The 26,769-nt window shown below is 44.7% G+C and overlaps 1 protein-coding gene across 9 annotated transcripts in view; it reads left to right on the plus strand.

Annotated features, from left to right (window-relative positions):
• The window catches only part of LOC134359764 (serine/threonine-protein kinase Nek6-like), a 176,494-nt gene that overhangs the window by 45,569 nt on the left and 104,156 nt on the right, over positions 1–26,769 (plus strand). For 7 of the 9 annotated variants that reach the window (XM_063073375.1, XM_063073367.1, XM_063073371.1 and 4 more), the window contains exon 2: positions 2,966–3,128. In XM_063073375.1, coding sequence (XP_062929445.1) covers positions 3,036–3,128 — 93 coding nt within the window. In that variant the 5' untranslated portion in view covers positions 2,966–3,035. Of the gene's footprint in view, positions 1–2,316; positions 2,335–2,443; positions 2,702–2,965; positions 3,129–26,769 lie in introns of those variants that run through there. The other 2 variants (XM_063073374.1, XM_063073369.1) reach the window with 2 other exon arrangements.

Raw genomic sequence — 26,769 nt, forward strand, 5'->3', positions numbered from 1 at the left:
GTCACAGGCCTCCACTCAGAGAAGCAATTCTCTACCACCACTCTCTGGCTTCTTCCATCGAGCCAATGTCTAATCCAATTTACCACCTCTCCATGTATACCTAGCGACTGAATTTTCCTAACTAACCTCCCATGCAGGACCTTGTCAAAGGCCTTACTGAAGTCCATGTAGACAATATCCACTGCCTTCCCTTCATCCACTTTCCTGGTAACCTCCTCGAAAAACTCCAATAGATTGGTCAAACATGACCTACCACGCACAAAGCCATGTTGACTCTCCCTAATAAGTCCCAGTCTATCCAAATGCTTATAGATTCTGTCTCTTAGTACTCCCTCCAATAACTTACCTACTACTGACGTTAAACTCACCGGCCTATAATTTCCCGGATTACTTTTCAATCCTTTTTTAAGCAACGGAACAACATGAGCCACTCTCCAATCCTCCGGCACTTCACCCGTAGACAGCGACATTTTAAATATTTCTGCCAGGGCCCTCGCAATTTCAACACTAGTCTCCTTCAAGGTCTGAGGGAACACTCTGTCAGGTCCCGGGGATTTATCCACTTCAATTTTCCTCAAGGCAGCAAGCACCTCCTCCTTTTCAATCTGTACAGTTTCCATGGTCTCACTACTTGATTCCCTGAATTCCATAGATTTCATGCCAGCTTCCTTAGTAAATGCAGACGCAAAAAACCTATTTAAGATCTCCCCCATTTCCTTTGGTTCCGCACAAATCCGACCACTCTGATCTTCAAGAGGACCAATTTTATCCCTTACAATCCTTTTGCTCTTAATATACTTGTAAAAGCTCTTTGGATTATCCTTCACTTTGACTGCCAAGGCAACCTCATGTCTTCTTTTTGCCCTCCTGATTTCTTTCTTAAGTATTTTCTTGCACTTCTAATACTCCTCAAGCACCTGATTTACCCCCTGTTTCCTATACATTTCATACAACTCCCTCTTCTTCTTTATCAGAGTTGCAATATCCCTTGAGAACCAAGGTTCCTTATTCCTATTCAATTTGCCTTTAATCCTGACAGGAACATACAAACTCTGCACTCTCAAAATTTCCCCTTTGAAGGCTTCCCACCTACCAATCACATCTTTGCCAGAGAACAACCTGTCCCAATCCACGCTTTTTATATCCTTTCTCATTTCTTCAAATTTGGCCTTCTTTCAGTTCAGAACCTCAACCCTAGGACCAGATCTATCCTTGTCCATGATCAAATTGAAACTAATGGTGTTATGATCACTGGAACCAAAGTGCTCCCCTACACAGACTTCTGTCACTTGCCTTAATTCGTTTCCTAACAGGAGATCCAATATTGCATCCCCTCTATTTGGTCCCTCTATATACTGATTTAGAAAACTTTCCTGAACACATTTTACAAACTCTAAACCATCTAGACCCCTAACAGTATGGGAGTCCCAATCAATGTATGGAAAATTAAAATCCCCTACCACCACAGCTTTATGTTTCCTGCAGTTGCCTGCTATCTCTCTGCAGATTTGCTCTTCCAAGTCTCGTTGACTATTGGGTGGTCTGTAATACAATCCCACTAATGTGGCCATACCTTTCCTGTTTCTCAGCTCCACCCATAAGGACTCAGTAGACAAGCCCTCTAATCTGTCCTGCCTGAGCACTGCTGTAATATTTTCCCTAACAAGCAATGCTACTCCCCCACCTTTCATTCCTCTGCCTCGATCACATCTGAAACATCGGAACCCTGGAATATTAAGCTGCCAGTCCTGCCCCTCCTGTAGCCAAGTTTCACTAATTGCTACAACATCATAATTCCACGTGTCAATCCACGCCCTCAACTCATCCGCCTTCCTCGCAATACTCCTTAAGGGGAACATGAGAAGGATCTTCTTCAGTCAGGGGGTGGTGAGGGTGTGGAATGAGTGGCCAGTGCAATTGGTGGCTGTGGGGGCAATTTCAACACCTAAGAGAAATTTGGATAGATACATAGGTGGGAAGGGTATGGAGGGCTGTGGTCCAGGTACAGGTTGATGGAATGAGGGAGATTAATAGTTTGGGACAGTCTAGACGGGATAAATAGCCTGTTTCTGTGCTGCAGTGTTCTATGATTCTAAGAGGAACTTGGAAGTAGTTTCTTGTATCCGCGTGAAAAGATTTAGTCCTGGAAGAGTAAGGCAGCAGAAACAAAGAATTCTTGGTTTTAAGGCTGTCTCAGTCCTGTTAATGACTCACTGCCCAGTAAAGCACGCTCTGCATGTCATAGGTCACTAGAGGCAGAAAGGCTTACAGTTATAAAAAGCTTTCTCAGTGAGGGAAGCCCTTTTAGATTGTGAGAGTGGAGAACAGCACTCTGTACGTTAAAAGAGGAAATGAAAGGCAGGGGTGTGCGCGTGTCCAGTGGCGCATTTAGAGGGATGTGGGCGGCTGGTTTTGCAATCCCTTTTCAGTAATCACCGAGTGTTTCAACTCCAGCTTTGTGCCAACAATTTGTAGAGAAACTATTTGTCAATGCTCGGCTCCTGAGCATTATAGAAGCAGGGGGTGGAGTTCAATCTGAAGTTGGGAAATAATTTTACCTCGTGTGGATCTATGAGCAACGCGGAGACGTGGAATTTCACAGGCAATGTAGTTTAAATTTTTACTTCTCTGCAGCCTTCTCCTCTGAAAGAAAACTGCAGATTGTTTGGACTGAACCTCCTCACGGTTGCAGTTAACACAGGTAATGTGATCCATGGATAGTAAAGGTGACTAAAATCTTAGCTTAAACCAGGAGTCATATTACCAGAGATTATGTTGGCACAGAAATAAAGCATAAAATAACTGATATACGATTTCCAAAATGGATATCTACTAGGTTTCAAGTAGGTATTTTAAAAAAAGACAAAATCCTGATGCTGAGGCTGATGGATGCTCAGGGCATTGTGTGGATTTTAGGGATTAAAGGAAAACAAACTGAAAATTAATCCTTGCTTTTCCTTTCCAGTTGGGCAAAGATTTTACTGCCTGGCATCTCCACAGGATCGCGAAGGCCACGTCTATGGTGACATGGTAGAATGGCAGAACAACAAGGTCATCATTCTCTTGCTCTGGAAGATCAGAACAACTTCCGTTACAACCCAGGCTTGGGCTATCAGCAGGACGTTCAGGTCAGTGGGATCTCATTCTCTACCGGTGCCCCACACTGCAGTGCACCCAAGACTTAATCCCATCACCCCTACTGGGGCATAAGCCACTGACAGTAGCTCGCCAGAGTACTCTGTCCTGGGCCAGTCTTCCACGTTGTCTCCAGGCGTAGCCCGTCTTCTTGGTGTATCCTTCCTCTCCCGCGGATGAGGACCTTCGAGCTTTTTCTGCAGCTCCGGATTTTACGGGATGGAGTTGCCCAACCCTCCTCCTTTTGTAACCAGGCCCTGGACTGACCATGGTGGAGTCCCTACACCCAAAATGACCCCATCAAATTGCTGCGCTGACTGTAGTGGAGGGGGTATGTTACAATGGCACTCGCTGCTAGTGTGGCAGATGGAATAAGTGTAGGAACATGCACTTTCAGACAATGAATAACAGCATAGACTATTTTCTAAATGGGCAACAAATTCAGAAATCGGAGGTGCAAGGCGGTTTCAGAGTCCTAGTGCAGAATTCCAGAAGTTTAACTTGCAGGTTGAGTCGGTGTTGAGGACGGGAAATGCAATGTTAGCATTCTTTTCAAGAGGACTGGAGTATAGAAGCAAGGATGTAATGCTGTAACTTTATAAGGCATTGTTCCGGCTGCACTTTGAGTTTTATGGGTAGTTCTGAGCCCCCGTACCTAAGAAAGGCTGTGCTGGTTTTGGAAACAGTCCAGAGGAGGCTTACAAGAAATATCCTGGGAATGACAGGGTTAATGTATGAGAAGCATTTGATGGTTCTGGGCCTGTACTCATTGAAGTTTAGAAGAATGCGGGGGGATCTCATTGAAACCTATCGAATATTAGAAGACCTCAATAGCGTGGATCTGGAGAGGATGTTTCCTGTGGTGGGGGAGCCTAGGACCAGAGGGCACAGCCTTAGAATACAAGGATGGTTCTTCCGAAAAGAGGTGAGGAGGAATTTCTTTAGTCAGAGGGTAGTGAATCTATAGAATTTACTGCCACAGAATAGCTGTGGAGGCCACATAATTTTTCAACTCGTATATTTAAAGCAGAGGAGGATAGGTACTTAATTAGTAAAGGTGTCAAAGATAATGGGGAGAAGGGAGCAGAATGGGGTTTAAGAGGGATAATAAATCAGGCTTCATCAAATAGCAGAGCAACTAGATGGGTCAAATGATCTAATTCTGCTCCTACATCTTATGCATACTATTGTTGGCTTTTTGCAATCTTATTGTGACTCCATTTCCTTTTTCATGAGCTGTCTGAGAGTTTTGAGTTAGCGTCTGATACAGCATGGAAAAGTTCAAAGTTCATAGTTCAAAGTACATTTATTATCAAAGTACATATATGCCACCGTATACAACCCTGAGATTCATTTTCCAGTGGGCAAAGTCAATAAATCCATGATAGAATAATAACCTAATAAATCAATGAAAGACCACACCAGGTGGCAAAACACAACAAACTGTACAAATACAAAAAGAAAGAGATTAATAATAATAAATATATAATTAATAAATACCGAGAACGTGAGATGAAGAGCCCTTGAAAGTGAGCCCATTGGCTGTGGGAACATTTCAGTGATGGGGCAGGTGAAGTTGAGTGAAGTTATCCCCTCTGGTTCAAGAGCCTGTTGGTTGAGGGGTAATAACTGTTCCTGAACCTGGTGGTGTGAGTCCTGAGGCTTCTGTACCTTCTTCCTGAAGGCAGCAGCAAGTAGAGAGCCTAACCTAAGTTGTGGGGGTCCCTGATGATGGATGCTGCTTTCCTGTGATAAGTTCCATGTAGATGAGCTCAATGGTGGGGACGGCTTTACCCTTGATGGACTGGGTCATATTCATTACGTTTTGTTGGATTTTCCTTTCAAGGGCATTACTGATGTTTCCATACCATGCAGAGATGTAGCCAGTCAAGATACCCTCCACCACACATCTATAGAAGTTTGTAAAAGTTTTCGATGTCATGCCAAATCTTTGCAAACTCCTAAGGAAGCAGGGGGTGTTGCCATACTTTCCTGGCAATTGCTCTTAGGTGCTGAGCCTGGGACAGGTCTCCTGAAATAATAACACCGAGGAATTTGAGGTTGCTGCCCCTCTCCGATGAGGACTGATTCATGGACCTTCAGCTTCCTCCTTCTGAAATTAATAATCAGTTCATTGGTCTTGCTGACATTGAGTAAGAGGTTGTTGTTATGACACCACTGCTAGATTTTCAGTCTCCCTCCTATATGCCCATTCATCACCACCTTTGATTTGGCCCAAGACAGTGGTGTCATCAGCAAACTTAAATATGATATTGAAGCTATGCTTAACCACACATTCATACGTTGAAAGTGAGTAGAGCAGGGGGTTAGGCACACTGCCTTGAAGTGCACCTGTGCTGATGGAGATTGTGGAGGAGATGTTGTGGCCAATCCGAACTGACTGGGTCTGCGAGTGAGGAAATCCAGGATCCTAGTGCACAAGGAGCTTTTGCGGCCAAGGTCTTAAAGCTTATTGATTAGTTCTGAGAGGATGATAGTGTTGAATGCTGAGCTGTAGTCGATAAAGAGCATCCTGATGTATGCATCTTTACTATCGAGATGTCATAGTCATAGTCATACTTTATTGATCCCAGGGGAAATTGGTTTTCGTTACAGTTGCACCATAAATAGTAATAAAACCATAAATAGTTAAATAGTAATATGTAAATTATGCCAGGAAATAAGTCCAGGACCAGCCTATTGGCTCAGGGTGTCTGACCCTCCAAGGGAGGAGTTGTAAAGTTTGATGGGACAGGCAGGAATGACTTCCTATGACGCTCTGTGTTGCATCTGGGTGGAATGAGTCTCTGGCTGAATGTACTCCTGTGCCCAACCAGTACATTATGTAGTGGATGGGAGACATTGTCCAAGATGGCATGCAACTTGGACAGCATCCTCTTTGTGCTGGGTAGAGTGAGGAGCCACTGAGATGACATCTGCTGTGGACCTGTTATTCCAGTAGGCAAATTGAAACAGATTCAAGTTGCTTTGCAGGCTGGAGTCGCTATGTTTCATCTTCACCCTCAAAACACTTCTTCACTGTGGATGTGAGTGCTTCTGGACGATAGTCATTGAGGCATCCTTCTTAGGCACCGGTATGAGTGAAGTCTGCTTGAAGCAGCTTGTTACCACATACTGCCAAAGTGAGAGGTTAAAGATCTCAGTGAGCACTCCACTCAGTCGATCAGTATGAGTCAGGAGTTTGGCCGGGTGCCCCGTCTGGGTCGGATGCTTTTTGTGTGTTTATCTGTTCGCACGTCAGCCTCAGAGACTAAAATCACAGGATCATCGGGGGATGTGAGTGTTCATGATGGTCCGTCCATGTTTTGACAATCAAAGCGAGCACAGAAGGCATTGAGCCCATCTGGAAGCAAAGCCCTTTTGTCGCCTATGTCGCTTGATTTTACTTTATCAGAGGTGACAGTATTCAAGCCCTGCCACAACTATCCAGCATCATTCAAAGTTCAGATCAAAGTACAGACTGAGTATGTCACCATTTATAACCTGGGATCTATTGTCTTGGTGACATACACGGTAAATCCAAGGAACAGAATGAACAATGAAAGTCCGCACCTAGTAGGACAGACAAACAACCACTGTGCAAAAGGCAACAAATTGTGCAAATACAAAAGAGAAAAAAGAATTAATAACAGTAAATAAATTAACAATAAAAATCGAGAAAATGAGATGAAGAGTTCTTGAAAGTGAGTCATCGGTTGTGAGAACGGTTCAGTGTTGTGGTGAGTGAGGTTATCCCCTTTGGTTCAGGACCCTGAGGGCTGAGGGGACCCTTCAGCCCCTCTGATTCCATGCTGGCCATTAAACACTAATCTGACGCTAGCCCATTTTATCCTCATCAACACCCCCCAAGATTCTACCCTCGTTAGCACTGTTCACAGTAGCAATATAATCTACCAATCCACGCAACGTTGGATTGTGGGAGGAAACCAAAGTATGCGTGGGGAAACGTGAGTTGTTGCAGGGAGAGTCAGAATCAGGTTTATTATCACTGATCGACATCATGAAATCTGCAATAGCAGTACATTGCAAGATATTAAAATTACTAACATCATCATCATCATGTCCTATGTTGTATGGCATGGGTGATCATGGTCTCAGGACCATGACTGTTCTTGGTAAGTTTTTCTACACAAGTGGTTTGCCATTGCTTTCTTCTGGACAAGACGGGTGACCTCAGCCATTATCAATACTCTTCAGAGTTTGTCTGCTTGGCGTCAGTGGTCGCATAGTCAGGACTTGTGTTATGCACCAGTTGCTCATTCGGCCATCCACCACCTGCTCCCATGGCTTCACGTGACCCTGATCGTGGGGGTAAGCAGGTGCTACACCTTGCCCAAGGGTGACCTGCAGACCAGCGGAGGGAGGGAGGGAGCGCCTTACACCTCCTTTGGTAGAGACATATCTCCAACCTTCCACCCATTAAAATAAATTACTATAAATTACAAAAATTAATAAATAACGCAAAAGATGTTTCATGAAATATTTTTCATTGGTTCATGGAATATTCAGAAATTCAACGGCAAGGTGGAAGAAACTGTTTCTAAAACATCGAGTGTGGGTCTTCGGGTTCCTATACTTCCCCCTTGATAGTAGTAATGAGAAGAGGGCTTATCCTAGATGGTGAGGATTCTTCGTGTCAGATGCTGCCTTTTTGAGGCATCACCTTTTTGGACATGTCCTCGTGCCCGTATTGGAGCTAGCTGAATCTTCAACCCTCTGCGGTCTCCTAGAATCATCTGGTGCACTGCAACCTGCGCACCCACCAGGGATGCAACCAGTCAAGATGCTCTCCCCTGTACATCTGCAGAAACTTAGATGGTGATGCAGCAGTTACCATAACGCTTTCCATCACCAGTGTTCACAAATGGAATTAATTCCCACTGCTGTCTGTGAGACAACTGTGCTGCTCCAAAGAGCACTGTATGAGGTCATTCTTGCCCTTGGCCATGAGACTCTGTAATGAGTCAGCCTATAGCTGGAGAAGTGATGACCCCCTTAGACTGTTTGTGGTAACTTATTTTTATTCTTTCTCCTTCTCTTCTAATATTTGTATCTGTGCACTTGTAATGCTACTGTGACACTATAATTTCCTTTGGAATCAATAAAATATCTATCTATCTAAGGAGTTTGTACATTCTCCCCTTGACTACATGGGTTTCCTGCAGGTGCTCCGGTTTCCGCCTGTATTCCAAAAACGTATGGGTTAGGGTTAGTGAGTTGTGGGCATGCTATGTCGGCAGTGGAAGTGGGGTGACACTTACGGGCTGCCCCCAGCACATCCTCGTACTGTGTTGGTCATTGACTCCTCTACTGTAAAGATGAAGTCACACTCAGGTTGGAGGACCAACACCTTATATTCCGTCTGGGTAGCCTCCAATCTGATGACTTGAACACTGACTTCTCTAACTTCCGCTAATGCTCCACCTCCCCCTCATACCCCATCTGTTATTTATTTTTATACACACATTCTTTCTCTCTCTCTCTTTTTTCTCCCTCTGTCCCTCTGACTATACCCCTTGCCCATCCTCTGGGTTTTTCCCCCCTCCCCCTTTTCTTTCTCCCTGGGCCTCCTGTCCCATGATCCTCTCATATCCCCTTTGCCAATCACCTGTCCAGCTCTTGGCTCCATCCCTCCCCCTCCTGGCTTCTCCTATCATTTTGGATCTCCCCTCCCCCTCCCACTTTCAAATCTCTTACTAACTCTTCCTTCAGTTAGTCCTGGCGAAGGGTCTCGGCCCGAAACGTTGACTGTACCTCTTCCTAGAGATGCTGCCTGGCCTGCTGCGTTCACCAGCAACTTTGATGTGTGTTGCTATGTATTTCGCTGTACGTTTTGAAGTATTTGACTTACATGTGATAGAGATAGTTAATTTTTTATAGCTTAAATCTTTGAAGTCTGTGGGACGTACAGCCACCAGTGAAGCAAGTTACTGTGCTTGGGAGTGTGAAAATGACCAAGTTATCTGATCTGCAATTCTAGCTGAAGTTGAAATATTTCTCCTTGGATATCTTCCCAATCGTCCCATGATTTTGATCAGTGACTGAGGAGGAGATAGGGTATAGCAGAGGCAGAGGCAGAGGCAGACAGAGAGAGAGAGAGAGAGGCAGACAGAGCGAGAGAGAGAACATCTCGCACAATCTCTCATAATCCTACGCAATTCTACACAATCAGGAACATTCGCCAATGCCTCTCCTTTCTAAGGCGGCTGAAGAGAATGGGGCTTTGCACACCTACAATGTACCCATGCCATTCTATAAATGCACAGTACAGTGCAGACTAACACGACATGGAGAGGGTTCTGAGGTGGTTTATGAGAACGATTCTGGAAATGAAAGGGTTAATGTATGAGGAGTGATTGACAGCTCTGGGCCTGTACTCGCCGGAGTTCAGAAGAATGAGTGGCGATCTTGTTGAAACCTATCGAATATTGAAGTGCCTAGATAGAGTGGATGTCCCTAATGGTGGTTGTTGACAGAAATGACGCATTTCACTGTATGCTTTGATGTACCTGTGACATAAAAGGTCATCTTTCTTATATTCATCTTTCTTTCAATCTAGAACAGGGTTTCTCAACCTTTTTTATGCCCTGGACCAATACCATTAGCAGAGAGGTCTGTGGATCCCAGGTTGGGAACCCCTGATCTAGGGAGAATTAAAAACTGATTGACGTAAGCAGGAGGGTCCCTGCAGGGAGGTGAAGGGTCCCAATGGGCAGATATTTCAATGCTTCAGACTCTAATATTATATCTAAAATTTTATGATTTTAAATGGGTGACTGAAAAAAATTGGAATGTTGCCTTTAATGTGGGGGAATTGAAGATAAACCTTCTACAAGTGGAGTTTAGAAGAATAATATATTGAAATGTCCGGATAAAGTGGATATGGAGAGGATGTTTCCAATAGTGGGGGAAAAGACACGGCCTTAAAATTAAGGGTTGTCCCTTTAGAACAGAGATGAGGAAAAATTTATGTAGCCAGAGGGTGGTGCATCTGAGGTACTCATTGCCACAGACAGCTGTGAAATCCAAATGCACTGGGTAGATTTAAAGTGGAGGTTGGTAGGTTCTTGGTTAGTCAGGGTGTCAAAGGTTACAGACCGAAGAATGGGGTAGAGAGGGATAATAAATTAGCCATAATGGAATAATGGAATAGACTTGATGGGCTCCTATGTCTGATGTCTTGTGAAAAAAAGATAGGAATTCTACTAAGCAGGCTGGTGGATAAAAACAGAAATGTACACTGTTCTTCACCCCCCCCCCCCCTTCACTCCAGTACCTTCTTGTCCACACTTGTCTTTCTGGCTCTGTGACTTCTTCAAAAAACACATGGCTCTGTGTCAGAATCAGAATCAGGCTTCTTTCACGGTCTTATGTGAAGTGAAATTTGAGATTAAAGGAGATTGGCTTTATTTGTCACACGTGCATCAAAACATATGGTAAAATGTGTCCTTTGTGCCAACTACCAACACTTTCCAAGTACATTTATTATCAAGTATGTATACGTTAGACAACCTTGAGATTCATCTCCTTACAGGCAGCCACAAAACAAAGAAACCCGAAAGAACTCAGTTGAAAACAAAGATGAACACTCGAAGCAGAGAGAGAAAAAAAATCATGCAAACAATAAAGCAGGCGTCAGCATTCTGAATGAAATTGAGTCCATAATCCCGAATCCGGAGGCAGCCGGAATCTCAACCTCAGTCCATCGCGCAGAGACAAATCGCTGGGAAGCTCGCAGACGCTAATCACGACACAGCCTCAACCTCAGAGTCGAGGAGAGCGGAATAGAAGGTCGCAGAACAGAACCGGCCCTGATGCTCACCTCCGGTCCCGACGCCTTGCCTTTGCAGTCCATCCGGCCTGGCATTTAAATTGTTGAAGCACCAGGTCGTCCCCCGCAGTAGGACCTGGGCCCCTCTGCAGAGGTACACTGTGGGCTGGCCTGTGCGCCACACCTCCAAGTCGGCCTGGCCTCCGCTCTCCCCAACTTCATCTCGACCTCACTCCAGCCACCCAAAAATGCTTTGACCTCACTCCAGCTCCATCTTGCCTCTGTACACCTTGACCCTCAGATCTGACTCGCTTTCACTTGCCTCTTCATTGTTTGTGGTGATCATTTACCACGATTCTCCCCATAAAAAAGTGTTGTTAATAGAATATCTAGTCACATTTCTGTCGCCCACCTTCAGTAGCATCATCTTAAACTGAAGGTGCTGGGACAGACCACAAGTGTTGCCACAGTTCCGGTGCCAACTTACTGACCCTGATCTGTCCGTCTGGAATATGAATGTGAAATTTGAGATGAAGGAGATGAGGGTTATTTGTCACACGTCCTTCGAAACATAGGAGCATCCAGTGAAATGTGTCACTTGTGGCAACAACCAACACAGTACGAGAGTGTGCCGGGGGCAGCCCGCAAATGTCATAACGATTCCGGTGCCGATGTATCATGCCCACAACTTACTAACCCTAACCAGTACACCTTTGGAATGTGGGCAGAAACCAGAGCACCCAGAGGAAACCTACACGATCATGTGGAGAACGTACAAACCCGTTACAGGCATCAGCAAGAATTGAACTGTAACCTTAGAGCAGTAGCAGTACAAAGACTACAAATTACAGAATAAATAAATAAAGCAAAAGAAAGGAACAACAAGGTAGTGTTGGTGGGTTCGTGGAGCATTCAGAAAACTGAATGTGGAGGGGAAGAAGCTGCCCCTGAATCTTTGAGTGAGGGTCTACAGAGTCACGTAGCTCTGATGGAAGTAACGAGAAATGGACAGGGCCCGTATACATAAATATTGTAAAAAGCAGGAGTGTGGGAGAGTTAGGAGAGCAAAACAATAATCATTAAAGTGCCACAATTAAGAAAGAGAAGCTGCGTGCGATAACCTGACTCTGTGGTTTCCAGATTAGGCTTTGACATTCAGCAAGGAAGCTGCCAAAGATGATTTGTTAATAAGATTTCAAATATTTTGCTTGACAATGGCTTTGCAGTGATGTTAACGTGAATTGTTCATGCTTGGGTGAAATATTGATGTGGCTAATACTTTAAATACAAAATACAAAATTCAAGATCGTTTAATGTCATTTTCAGGATACAAGTGTCAAGGAGAGGACAGGAGACATTTCTCTGAATCACATGCTGTGCTGGCTCGTGTTTCGCTCTAATTGCCACCAGATTAACCGGCAATTACAAACTCCCTCCTTCTTTTGTTTTCGGATTCTGATCCAGAACTATTTATCACAGATACGGTGAAATGTGTCATCTCAATTAACAAACAACACAGTTTAAGGATGTGCTGGGGGCAGCCCACAAGTGTTGCCACATACTCTGGCACCAACATGGCATGCAAGTTCAGCAGAACAACACGAGCAGCAACAACAACAAGGAAACAAGTCACCACCCACTCACACTTACAGATAGGCATCCAACCGCAGGACTCCTATCCCATTCCATCATGACTGATTTATTATCCCTCTCAACCCCATTCTCCTGCCTTTTCCTGGTAACGTTGATACCCTTATTAATCAAGAACCTATCAAACCCTGCTTTAAAGATACCCAATGTCTTGGCCTCCAACCATCTGTGGCAATGAATTCCACAGATTAGCACCCTCTGGCGGAAGAAATTCCTTCTCATCTGTCTTCTAAATGGATGTCCCTCTATTCTGAGTCTACGCCCTTTGATCCTAGACTCCCCCACAATAGGATACATCCTCTCCACATCCACTCTGTCTAGGCCTTTCAATAAGTTATACAGACCTTTATCTAGACCACTTTATCTAGTCCTTCCACACCATGGTTCAAAACCATTCACCATGGAAAAGAGACACTGGTTATCTGGTCCTCATCTGTCCTGATGAAGGGTCTCAGCCCAAAATATCGACTATTTACTCTTTTCCATAGATGCTGCCTGGCCTGCTGAAGGAACTCTTGTGTCAAAGATGTTGGAGTGGGTGTGTGAAGGCGGTGTGCAGTCTAACAGCAAGTGATTGTCTTGCCCATGTTACTTGTGATTGGAAGACCCTACTGGACATAGTTAATGTAGAATACTGCGAGTTCAGTTCACTGGTTCATTGGTGGGGAGCTGCATAGCCTCAGCTGTAGTGCAGCCTAGGCCTCATTCCGCACGGTCTCCCGGTGAAGTTGCCTGGGAGAGGAGATGCCAGAGTCAGTGTAGTGGGGTTGGGTGCTGGCCCCTCTAGCGTTTGCTCGGTGAAGACAAGTGGGACTGCATTCGGCTGTGGACTGCTGTGCGCTTGTTCCTGCTGAGAACATCCAAGCACCATCAATCTGCAGGACAGGACACTATCTTTTTCTGAAATTGTATGTATCTCATTACCTTATATGTGCTTTGTGCTGTGTGTGACTGTTGGTACTGTAATTTGTACCCTGGCCCTGGAGTAACATCGTTTCATTTGGCTGTACTTATGAGTACTCATGTATGGTTGAATGACAATTAAACTTGAACTTGAAGTTAGAACATAGAATAGTACAGCACATTACAGGCCCTTCGGCCCACAGTGTTGTGCTGACCCTCAAACCCTGCTTCCATATAACGCCCCCACCTTAAATTCCTCCATATACCTGTCTAGTAGTCTCTTAAACTTCACTAGTGTATCTGCCTCCACCACTGACTCAGGCAGTGCATTCCACGCACCAACCACTCTCTGAGTAAAAAACCTACCTCTAATATCCCCCTTGAACTTCCCACCCCTTACCTTAAAGCCATGTCCTCTTGTATTAAGCAGTGGTGCCCTTGGGAAGAGGCGCTGGTTGTCCACTCTATCTATTCCTCTTAATATCTTGTACACCTCTATCACATCTCCTCTCATCCTCCTTCTCTCCAGAGAGTAAAGCCCTAGCTCCCTTAATCTCTGATCATAGTGCATACTGTCTAAACCAGGCAGCATCCTGGTAAATCTCCTCTGTACCCTTTCCAATGCTTCCACATCCTTCCTATAGTGAGGCGACCAGAACTGGACACAGTACTCCAAGTGTGGCCTAACTATAGTTTTATCGAGCTGCATCATTACATCGCGACTCTTAAACTCTATCCCTCGACTTATGAAAGCTAACACCCCATAAAGCTTTCTTAACTACCCTATCCACCTGTAAGGCAACTTTCAGGGATCTGTGGACATATACCCCGAGATCCCTCTGCTCCTCCACACTACCAAGTATCCTGCCATTTACTTTGTACTCTGCCTTGGAATTTGTCCTTCCAAAGTGTACCACCTCACACTTCTCTGGGTTGAACTCCATCTGCCACTTCTCAGCCCACTTCTGCATCCTATCAACGTCCCTTTGTAATGTTCGACAATCCTCTACACTATCCACAGCACCACCAACCTTTGTGTCATCTGCAAACTTGCCAACCCACCCTTCTACCCCCACATCCAGGTCGTTAATAAAAATCACGAAAAGTAGAGGTCCCAGAACAGATCCTTGTGGGACACCACTAGTCACAATCCTCCAATCTGAATGTACTCCCTCCACCATGACCCTCTGCCTTCTGCAAGCAAGTTGAAGGAGCCCCACCATCCAGGCCAAGCTCTCTTCTCACTATTACCATTGGGCAGGAGATAGATGAGCCTTCGGTTAATACCCCTCAACCATCAGGTCCCTGAACTGGTGTGGATAACTTCACTCACCACAACCCTGAACTGATTTCACAACCTGTGGACTCATTTTCAAGGATGTTTTACAATGCATGTTAAATACAGTTTTACAACATGGGGAGCAAGGGCTTAAATTGATCTTACAGTAGGTTATTTATTATTATTAGTTTGTTTTGTATTTTCAGTTTATCTTCTTTTGCATGTTTGTCTGTCTTTGTCATTGATTCTATTGGTGTTTCTTTGTATCTATTGTGAATGCCTGCAAGAAAATGAATCTCAAGGTGGTTAGAATATGGTGACATATACTGTACATACTTTGGTAATAAATTTACTTTAAAATTTGAACTTAAAAACTTGGCAAAATACAATGGGCTGAATGGCCTGTATTGTGCTGTGACGTTCTATGTTCTCAGGGTGAGGACCTGAGTTGTGATGTAACAGGTGCCATACAAATGCAAGTTGCAGCTGTGACTATGTTATCCTTCTGCCATTTCTCACTTCACGCTGTTGTTTTCTCTGTTCTCCCTCCTGCCTGTCGAAAGTGCTTCCTCTTGTTGAACTTCCCTGTTTCTCCGGTTTGCCTCCTCCTTCCCTTTCTCCGTATCCTGTCCTATCAGATTCCTCCTTCGGCCCTTTGCCTGTTCCATCAATCACCTCTCAGCTTCTCACTTCGTTTCCTTCCCCTCACCGGCCATCTTGTACTCCACCCTCTCTTCCCATCTTCTTATTCTGACCTCTCCCCCCCTTCCTTTCCAGTTCTGATGGAGGGTCTCTGCCCGAAAGATTGACTGTTTGTTAATTTCCATAGATGCTGCCTGACCTGCTGAGTTCCTCCAGCATTTTGTGTGTGTTACTCTGAAAACAATAAATTTCGCCACGTATTTCAATGACAATAAACCCACGCCACAGCTCCTGAACTTCACTCGTCCCTTCACTGAACCGTTCCCACAACCTATGGACTCACGTTCAAGGTCTTTGCAGCTCATGTTCTCGATATTTATTTGTTTTTGTATTTGTGCAGTTTGTCATCTTTTGCACATTGGCTGTTTTCCCGCCTTTGTTGTGTGTAGCTTTTCAATGACTCTATTGTGTTTCTTTGTTCTACTGTGAATGTTGGCAAGATTTTGAATCTCAGGATAGTGTGTGGTGACATACATGTACGCTGATAACAGATTTACTTTCAGCTTTGATCCTGCCTCTGTTTCACACGCAAGTCGTCAGTGGTGACCACAGAACCCTTGTCCTATTTCTCACTTTGCACTGGCGCTTTCTCTGACCTTCCCGCCTGGTTGTTGACCTGTTTCCTCCCGCCTGCAGTTCCCTGTTTACGTTCCATTTCCCCTCCTCGCCTTCCATGAATGGGCTGGAATCTCACACAGTTTACACCAGGTTAATAATGGCCACATTAAATGGCACAGACAGGAACTCATGCAAACACATTAACTGCTCGTTACAACTTCTTGAGGAAATTAAACCCACATGTCTATTATTCTGGTACTCCTGAGGTATCCAGTGGTTTCTCAAACATCCTTGAAAACATCCCACTCTTGTTTGCTCTGTGTCGCCGCAGTTTTATTTCCTAATTAAGTTTCATTAGTGAGGATTGTTCATTGCACAAGTCCACGCGTCGAGCGGAAGAACAGCCTTCTTTTTGAGCACTTAACGGATTGCTGTGGATGTTATTGGGAGCGCGGGTTTAAATTAAATGCATTGCACTTGTCTTCAGCTCGTGGTTAATAGATTGTGCAGAAGCACAACATCAAACAGTTTTATATAGTTTAATGCACACAACATGCTGGAGGAGCTCAGCAGGTCAGGCAGCATCTACAGAGAGGAGTAAGCCGTCAACAATTCAGGCCGAGACCCTTCATCAAAACTGAAAAGGAAGGGGGAAGATGCCAGAATGAGAAGTTGGGGGGGCAGAGGTGGAGGGAAGGAGAACAAGCTGGAAGGTGATAGGTAAAGCCATGCGGGTTTGGGGAAAGGGATGAAGTAAAAAGCTGGGAGGTGATAGGTGGAAAAGTCAAAAGGCTGAAGAAGAAGGAATCTAATAGGAGAGGAGAGTGGGCTATGGGAGAAAGGGAAAGAAGAGAGGCACCAGGGAGGTGATAGGTAGGTGTGGAGAAGAGGTAAGAGGCCGGAGTGCAGAATTGAAGAGGGAAGCGGGAGGGGGGAGAATTACCGGAAGTTGAAGAAATCGATGTTCATGCTATCAGGTTGGAAGCTACCGAGATGGATATGAAGAGTTGCTCTTTCAACCTGAGAGTGGCCTCACCGTGGCAGACGAGGAGGCCACAGACTGACATGTTGGAATGGGATATAGAGTGCTTTCTCTAGCTGAACACAGGGTTCTCTACTAGACAAGGAGGGGCCAGGTTGGATGAGGAAACCTCCTCAATTATTGTAGTTGTGTACTACCTCATGGAGCCTCGAGTGACAACAGTGTTATTGGTTTTAAGGAATGGTACTGAAAGCATTGACGATGAATGTGAGAATGAAAATGCATTGTATGGGTAATTTATCTATCTATCTATGTAGGTAAGTTTGTGTGTATTTATTTATTTATTCGTTCATTTATCTCTCTATTTATTTGTCTGTTTGTTTGTTTGCTTGCCTGTTTATTTAGTTATTTATTTGGAGCTACAACACAGAACCAGCCATTCCAGCCCACGGAGACACACCACCCAGCAACCCACTGATTTAACCCTAGCCGAATCATAGGACAATTTACAATCAGCAATTAACCTACTAACCGATACGGCCTTGGATTGTGAGAGGAAACCGGAGCACCTGGAGGAAACCCACATGATCATGGGGAGAACGTAGAAACTGTTGTGTGTTTACAGATGCTCTTCTGCACACCACTGTTGTGGCGTGTGGTTACTTGAGTTACTGTCACCTTCCTGTCAACTTGAAACAGTCTGGCCATTCTCCTCTGACATCTCTCATTAATAAGACATTTTCGCCCACAGAATTGACACTCGCTGGATCTTTTTTTGCTTTTTGCTCCATTTTCTGTAAACTCTAGGGACTGTTGTGTGTGAAAGCCACAGGAGATCAGCAGTTTCTGGGATACTCAAACCACCCCGTCTGGCACCAACTATCATTCCACCATCAAAGTCACTTAGATCACGCCTTCCCCATTCTGATGTTTGGTCTGAACAACAACTGAACCTCTTGACCATGACTGCATGCTTTTGTGCATTGAGTTGCTGCCACACGATTGGCTGAATGGACATTTGCATGAACAAGCAGGTGTACAGGTGTACCTAATAAAGTGGCCACTGAGTGTATTACTCTGTGGCACTGAACTCTAGGAAGGTTTCTCTAATATTGGAGGACAAAAGGTAAATAGCTGCTCCGAAAAGGGGGCACTTGTCATTAACGACTCCTGTCACTCAGGACATGCCATCTTCTCATTGCTACAGATACACCATGGAGAGCATTTTAACTGTCTGTTATGAAGGGGCAAAGAAATAAAATCAGAAAAAGCTGCAGAGGATTGCCAGCTCCATCATGCACTTTTTGCACTAGTCTCCCAGTATCAAGGACACCTTCAAAACACCATTCCTCAAGAAGGTGGCATCCATCATTAAGGATGCCCATCACCAAGGACATGGGCCTCTTCTCATTGCTACCACCAAGGAGGAGACTCAGGAGCCTGAAGACACACACTCAACATTTCAGCAACAGCTTCTTCCCCTCTGCCATCAGATTTCTGAATGGACAATGAACTCATGAATATTAACTCAGTATTTTTTCCTCTCTTTTGCATAAATTATTAATTTTCTTTTTTATATATCAAAGTTCAAGTAAATTTATAATCAAAGTACACATGCATCACCATATATAACCCTAAGATTTGTTTTCCCTCGGACGTATACAATAAACACAAGAATCACAATAGGATCAATGAAAGACCGCTCCCAAAAGGAGGGACAAACAACTGAAGTACAAAGGCAACAAACTGTGCGAATACAAAAGACAAAAAAAAGAAATAATAATAATAAATAAGCAAAAAATATTGAGAGTATGAGATGAAGAGTCCTTAAAAGGTTTTGGGAACAGTTCAATGATGAGGCGGGTGAAGTTGAGCGCAGTTATCCCCTCTGGTTCAAGAGCCTGATGGTTGAGGGGTAATAACTGTTCCTGAACCTGGTGGTGTGAGTTCTGAGGCTCCTGTACCTTCTTCCTGATGGCAACAGCATGGGCTGGAATGTGGGGGTCCTTGACGACAGATGCTGCTTTGCTGCATCAAAGCTCCATATAGACGAGCTTTACCTGTGATGGACTGGGCCGTATCCACCACATTTTGTAGACCTTTCTGTTCAAGGGCATTGGTGTTTCCATACTAGGCGGTAGTGCAACTAGTCAATATACTCTCCACCACACATCCACAGTATAGTAATTTGTCAACGTTTTTGATGTCGTCGAATTTTCACAAACTTCTAAAGAAGTGAAGGCACTACATGCTTTCTTTGCATGCTGGGCCCAAGACAGGTCCTCTGAAATGATAACACTGTGGAATTTAAAGCTGATGACCCTCTCCGCCTCTGATTCCCCAGTGAGGACTGGTTCATGGACCTCCAATATCCTCCTCATGAAGTCAATAATCAGCACCCTGGTCTTGCTGACATTGAGTGAGAGTTTGTTGTGGTGGCATCACTCAGCCAGATTTTCAATCTCCCTCCTATATGCTGATTCATCACCAACTTTGATTTGGCCAATGACTGTGGTGTCATCAGTAAACTTGAATATGGCATTAGAGCTGAGCTTAGCCACACCATCATAAGTGTAAAGCAAGAAGAGCAGGGGGCTGAGCACACAGCCTTGTGCTGATGGAGGTCGTGGAGGAGATGTTGCCAATCGGAACCAACTGGGATCTGCAAGTGAGGAAAGAAGAATCCAATTACACAAGGAGGTAATGAGGCCAAGGTCTTGGAGCTTATTGATTAGTTGTGCGGAGCCGATATCTTGAATGCCAAGTTACAGTCGATAAAGAGCATCCTGATCTTTGCTGTCCAGATGTCTCAGGGTTGAGTGAAGAGCCAATGAAATGGCATCTGCTGTGAACCGGTGGTTCTGGTAGACAAATTGGAGTTGACCCAAGTCTATTCTCAGGCGGGGATTGATATGTTTCATCAGCAACCTCTCAAAGCACTTCATGACTGTGGATGTAAGTGCCACTGGATGACAGAATTTGAGGCAGGTCATCACCTTCTTCCTGGGCGCTGGTATAATTGAATTCTGCTTGAAGTGGGTGGGTACCCAGACTGGCAAAGAGAGAGGTTGAAGATCTCAGTGAACAGGCCAGGCACACATCTTTAGTATTTGGCCAGGTATCCTGTGTCGGCCGGATGCTTTTCATGAGTCCACTCTCCTGAAAGCTGATCACACGTCAGCCTCAGAGACTGAAATCACAGGGTCATCAGGGGCTGTGGGAGTGCTCCTTATTGCAGTTTATAACTTTATTATTGTGTATTGCACTGTACAGCTGCAAAACGACAAATTTCATGGCATACGCCAATGACATTAAACCCGATTCCGACACTGTGAATAACATTTCACTAGCCTGGGCCAAAGCAGTGAGGTGAAGCTCTTCTCCATTCCATCTCTCTACTCTGCACCCACTTCACCAAACAGAAAAAGCTACCCAGAGGCTGTCAGTGCTGTAACACCTCCGTACGTGTGGAACTCAGCAGGTCGGGCAGTATCCGTGGAAATGTTGACTGTTCGTTTCCATGGATGCTGCCCGACCTGCTGAGTTCCTCCAGCATGTTGTGCGTGTTGCTTTGACTCCAGCATCTGCAGAGTATCTTGTGTTTCCATACGTGTGGAATCAACTGATTACCAGGGTGCAGTAGCCCTTTGTCATCGTACTGTCATTCAAGGAGATCATCGATGATTTTTGACCTCAGGACCACTTTCCTGCACTAACCCTATGCTCCATTTATTCCCTTCATATAGAATATTCTCAACCTCTTTCATATCTCTCTTCTCCGACCGTCCATCAGGCAGAAGCTACAAAAGCCTGAAGGTGCGTACCACCAGGTTCAAGGACAGATTCCGTCCTACCGCTATCAGAATCTTGAATGGACCCCTCATACACCGAAAGATGAACTGCTCCCTTAGTTTTAAAGTCAGAGTTTATTGTCCTGTACACAAGTACATCATCAAGGGCGCCAGGCCATGCCCTTTTCTCGCTGTTGCCATTGAGTAGGAGGTACAAAAACCTTAGGTCCGACACCAGCAGGGTCAGGAGCAGTTATTACCCTTCAACCATCAGGCTCCTGAACCAACGTGGATTACCTTACTCACTGCAAAGTGGGTGAGTGTTCACTGAACACAATCTATGGACTCACTTCACAGGATTCTACAACTTATGATCTCAGTATTTATTTTTTTTTGTATTTGCACAGCTTGTCTTCTTTTGCAAATTGGCTATTTATTGGTCTTTGTAGTTTTTCATTGATTCTATTGTATTGCTTGTCTGTTGTGAACACCCACAAGAAAATGAATCTCAAGGTTGTTTATGGTGACATATACCTATTTTGATAATAAATTTACTTTGAAGTGGATGTTGTCTTCATCATCATCATCAGCGATCACACATGGTCGAGTATGATTCTTCACCTGGTGGTTGGTCTGGTCACTTGTGGGTCTTGAGATGATTGAAGAGGCCGATCTGTGATCCACAAGTCTGATTGCAGTGTCGGCAAGTGTAGCTCATTGAGATGTTGGTGGATGTAGCCGGTTGGGCCTTTGTAGTCTCTCCTAACGTTGAAGCCGCTTTGTCTCAGCGACATGGTGGAGGTATTCTTTGAGCTGTCCAGTCCCCTCATAGACAGCTCTTCTCCAGCTTTCCCTATCCTGTGCTAATTTCTCCCATCCATTCAGGTTGATGTGGCACTTCCTCAGGTGGGTCAATGTTGTCCTCGAACCGCTTTTTCTGTCCTCCAGGAGTGCGCTTTGCATCCTTGAGTTGCCCAAACAACGGTTGTTTAGGGAGGTGGGAGTCAGGCATAGGGATGATGTGGCCGACCCATCACAATTGGTGTTGAGTCATGATTGTGGCTACGGAGTTAATGTTAGCTTCCTCCAGGATGCTGGAGTTCGTACACCTGCTCTAGCAGCAAACTCTTAAATCTTTCGGAAGCATTTATGATGGTAAGTTTCCAGGGATTGTATGTTGTGCATGACCTCCTCTCACAAATGAAGTAGGTGCATGCAGAAGTGCAATAAAAAACTTAATTGTGGCAGCGTCACAGGCACAGAGCATCAAATAAGCAACATTCATAAGATAAAAGAACATAAATTAACCAAATGTTATACACAGATTTTACAAGAAGGAACACAAATAAGACAAACAAAAAGTCAACTTTAGTGCAAAGTATTCAAAATGATCATACTGTATCGATTAGGGTTGTGCTGTTGGTTCAAGAACGGAATGGTTGAAGGGAAGCAGATGTTTCTGAACCTGGTGTTGTGGGACTTCCGGCCGATGGGAGCTGTGAGAAGATGGCAAGTCTTGGATGGTGGGGATCTTTGATGATGGACGTTTCCTTCCCGAGGCAGCGTGTCACGAGCAGCACACACACGCACACAAAATGCTGGGGGAGCTCTACAGGTCAGGCAACATCTATGGAAATGAATAAACAGTCGACATTCTGGGCCAAGACCTTTCATCAGGACTGGGGAGGAAGGGAGAAGAAGCCGGAATAAGAAGGTGGGGGGAGGGGAAGGAGAACAAACTGGCAGCATTTTGTGTGTGTTGCTGTGGATTTCCAGCATCTGCAGAGACTTGTGTTTATGAGCTATTGTCTTGAACTTTATTTGTCTGCCTGCACTCCACTTTCTCTTTATTCTGCATTCTGCTTTTCTTTTCACTGTCACAGCGTACTTTGTATGGACTGACCTGCCTGAATGTCATGCGAACTAAAGCCTTTCACTGTATATCAGTGCATATGAAAGAACATAGAACACAGAGCATTGAACATTTCAGTACAGTACAGGCCACTTCAACCTACTTTAAATTTAATCTAACTCTTCCCTCCTACGTGACCCTCCATTTTTTTATCATCCACGTGCCTATCTAAATGCTCTTAAATATCCCCAACGTATCAGCCTCTACCACCACCCCTGGCAGGGCGTTCCAAGCACCCACCACTCTCTCTGTAAAAAAACTTACCCCTGACATCCCCTTTACTTTCCTCCAATCACCTTAAAATTATGCCTCCTTGTACTGGACATTTCCACCCTAGGAAAATGTCTGGCACTCCACGCTATCTATGCCTCTTATAATCTTGTACACCTCTATCAGGTCTCTGCTTTGTTTCAACGGGATCCTCTCTCATTCTTCTAAACTCCAGTGAGTACAGGCCCAGAGCCATCAAATGCTTCTCATATGTTAACCCTTCCATTCCTGGGATCATTTTCGTGAACCTCCTCTGGACCCCCTCCAATGCCAGCACTCCCTTCCTTAGATAAGGGCCCCAAAACTGATTTCAAGCGCAGCCTGATTTCTAAATGCCTTCTGGAATACCTCAGCAATGAATTCCACAGACTCGTTGTAAATTGTCCCATGGTTAGGCTAGAATTGAACCGGAGGAATGCTGGGCAGCGTGAATTGAAGGGCCGGAAGGGCCTGTTCTGCCCCGTATCTTAATAAATAAAAAATAAATACAATAATAAACCAATACCAACTAACACCAATGCCTCAGAATGGAAAAGCCTACAAAAAGTAGTGGGTGTAGTCCATCGCCATCTCTGAGCATATCTACAAGGAGTGGTATTGCAGGAAAGTAGCATCCATCGTCAAAGACCCCCACCAGCCAGGATGTGCTCTCTCAGGAGTGAGGTACAGGGGCTTCACCAGATTCAGGAACAGTTATTGCCCCTCGACCAACAGGCTCTTGAACCTGTGGCGATAACTTCACTCACCCCAGCACTGAACTGTTTCTACGGCCTGTGGAGTCACTTTCAAGGACTTGTCATCTCACATTCTTGAGATTTATTGCTTATTTATTTATTATTATCATTTTTGTGCTTGTACAGTTTGTTGTCTTTTGCACATTGTTTGTTTGTCCGTCCTGTTGGGTGAGGACTTTCATTGACTCTGTTGTGTTTCTTTGTACTAACTGTGAATGCCTGAAGACAATGAATCCCAGGGTAGTAAATATGCACTTTGATAATAAATTTACTTTGAACTTTGACATTCACTCTCAAAAGCCAAGAAAAAGGGCATTGTGTCACGTGGTGAATCGGTAATTGACGTGTAGAGGGAGTAAAACAGTGAGATTAATGGTTTTATTGACCTTAAATAACCTGTGAGAACTGCTTTTGGGTGGAACCTTATACTGTACTTCATTCTCTACACTGAACAGGTAATAACTAAAAGCCTCACGTTATATATCCTGTAACCAAAATCACCTCCATTGTGATGTGTGGAGAATTTCCATCCATTTTTCACTTATTATGATCACTGCTTCAGGTTGACACGAGGAATTCTGCAGATGCTGGAAATTCAAGCAACACACATCAAAGTTGCTGGTGAACGCAGCAGGCCAGGCAGCATCTGTAGGAAGTACAGTCGGATCTCGGCCCGAAACTTCGACTGTACCTCTTCCTAAAGATGCTGCCTGGCCTGCTGCGTTCACCAGCGACTTTAATGTGTGTTGTTTTGTTAATTTATCCATGAGATAAGGACATTAGTTACTGGTTATAGACTCTCCATTGGCTCCGTAGTCGTGCGATCACTCAAGTCCTGGTATGATGTTCACGTATGGGGTTGTCGTTTGGGTGGATCCCCTTACGGAGGGGTGCCTGTGTGTGACTGTGTTTAATGTGGGGAGGCACATCAACGGGCAGCCACCACGTGGTGCTTGGCAGACCGGGGTCAGGGTCTGGTGCTAAGGCTGGGGACCCTGCACCATTGCAGCCTTTCTCTGCCTTCACTGCCGCTGTGATGTGTCATCATCTTCCGCCAGCTCTACCGTTGATACTTTGGTTGTACCGCTGTTTGTCTGAAGCTCCCCCTGCACCTTACTGCCGTGGATGACCCTAGCAGGACTAAGCACAAGATGGCTAGACTTCAGGCAGTATCGCTCTTGTTGTCTCAGGAACTCACAAGCTTTCCGCCATGACATGGTGACAATCCTCAGAGAAGATCCCGAAGCCAATGTCTCTGTTTACCAAAGGCCTGAAGCATTGCTGCATCCAACAATCTCTTTGTCCCACCACTGTCAGGGGGAAAGTACAGGAGTATCAGGACTATGACCACAGGTTGAGTCTGTGGTAAACAAAGGCAAATGCAATGTTGGCATTTATTTCAAGGGGAATAGAATATAAAAGCAAGGAGATAATGCAAGGAGTCACTAGTCAGGCCGCACTTGGATTACTGTCAACAGTTTTGGGCCCCATATCTCAGAAAGGATGGGTCGTCATTGGAGAGAGTCTAGAGGAGATTCACAAGGATGATTCCAGGAATGAAAGGGTTAACATATCAGGAGCATTCGGCAGCTTTAGGCCTGTACTCGCTGGAATTTAGAATAATATGGGGGCATCTCATTGAAACCTACTGAATGTTGAAAGGACTAGATAGGGTGGATGTGGAGAGGATGTTTCCAATGGTGGGGGTATCCAGAACTAGAGGGCACAGCCTCAGAATTGAGGGGCGACCTTTTAGAACAGAGGTAAGGAGGAATTTTTTTCGCCAGAGAGAGGGAATCAGTGGAATTTTCTGCCACAGACTGCAGTGGAGGCCAAGTCTGTGGGTATATTTAACGCAGAAGTTGATGGTTTACTAGTTGGTCAGGATATCAAAGGATATGGTGAGGAGATAGGTGTTTGCGGTTGAGTGGAATCCGGGATCAGCCATAATGGAATGATAGACCAGACTCGATGGGCTGAATGGCCTAATTCTGCCCCTTAGTCTTATGGTCTCAAGGTTTTACGGACTGCCAGACTGAATAACACCTTCTTCCCTCAGGCTGTGAAACTAATGAACACCCAACCACTACCAAGGGCAGTGAGCTGTTTACTGTTTACTGGACTGTTTAGTGAACACCTGTTCTGCACACTTCATGTGCATTTTAAATTATACTTTGTTAATTTATTTGTGGTAATATTTTAGGTGCTGGGTGTGATACATGTATTGTGGGTACATTGTGGTCCGGAGGAACATAGTTCTGTTTGGTTGTATATATGTACAGTCAGATGACAATAAACTTGAATTTGATAGACCCCAAGGATTGCTGGGTTCCTCCAGCATTTTATGTGTGCTGTTAATTTGGATGCTGGGTCTCCAACATTACAACAGTGACCACTGGCTGTGATGCATCTTGGGGTGACCAGAATAAGAAATAAAGTTCATGAAAGAAATCCAAGCCTTCATTAAATGGAGATAATTGATGACTCAGCCCAAACAGATCTACACACAATATTAGGTACCTCCTGTATATTATAAAGTGGCCACTGAGCGTATGTTCATGGTCTTTTGCTGCTGTAGCCCATCCACTTCAATGTTCAACATGTTGTGCGTTCAGAGATGCTCTTCTGCACACCACTGCTGTAATGTGTGGTTATTTGAGTTACTGTCACCTTCCTGTTAGCTTGAACCAGTCTGGCCATTCTCCTCTGACCTCTCTTGTTCACAAGGCTTTTTCACCCACAGAACTGCCACTCACTGGGTGTCTTTTGTTTCTCACACCATTCCCCGTAAACTTGAGAGACTGTTGTGCATGAAAATCCGAGATCAGAATTTGCTGAGATACTCAAACCATGCCTGCAGGCTTTCATGCATTGAGTTGGCTGATTAGATATTAGTACAGGTGTACCTAATAAAGTGGCCACCGAGTGCTGGCAAGGTGTCAGCAGCTGTTGAGGGTTGTACCCTCTGGTGTCCATTTGGGCCTCAGTTCCCCAGTGTTGAGCCTGTCACATTGACCTTCTTAAAATTGCACTTTCGATTTATTTATGGTGCTGCTTAAAC

Source organism: Mobula hypostoma, chromosome 21 (genome assembly GCF_963921235.1).
Source record: "Mobula hypostoma chromosome 21, sMobHyp1.1, whole genome shotgun sequence".
Taxonomy (NCBI): domain Eukaryota; kingdom Metazoa; phylum Chordata; class Chondrichthyes; order Myliobatiformes; family Myliobatidae; genus Mobula; species Mobula hypostoma.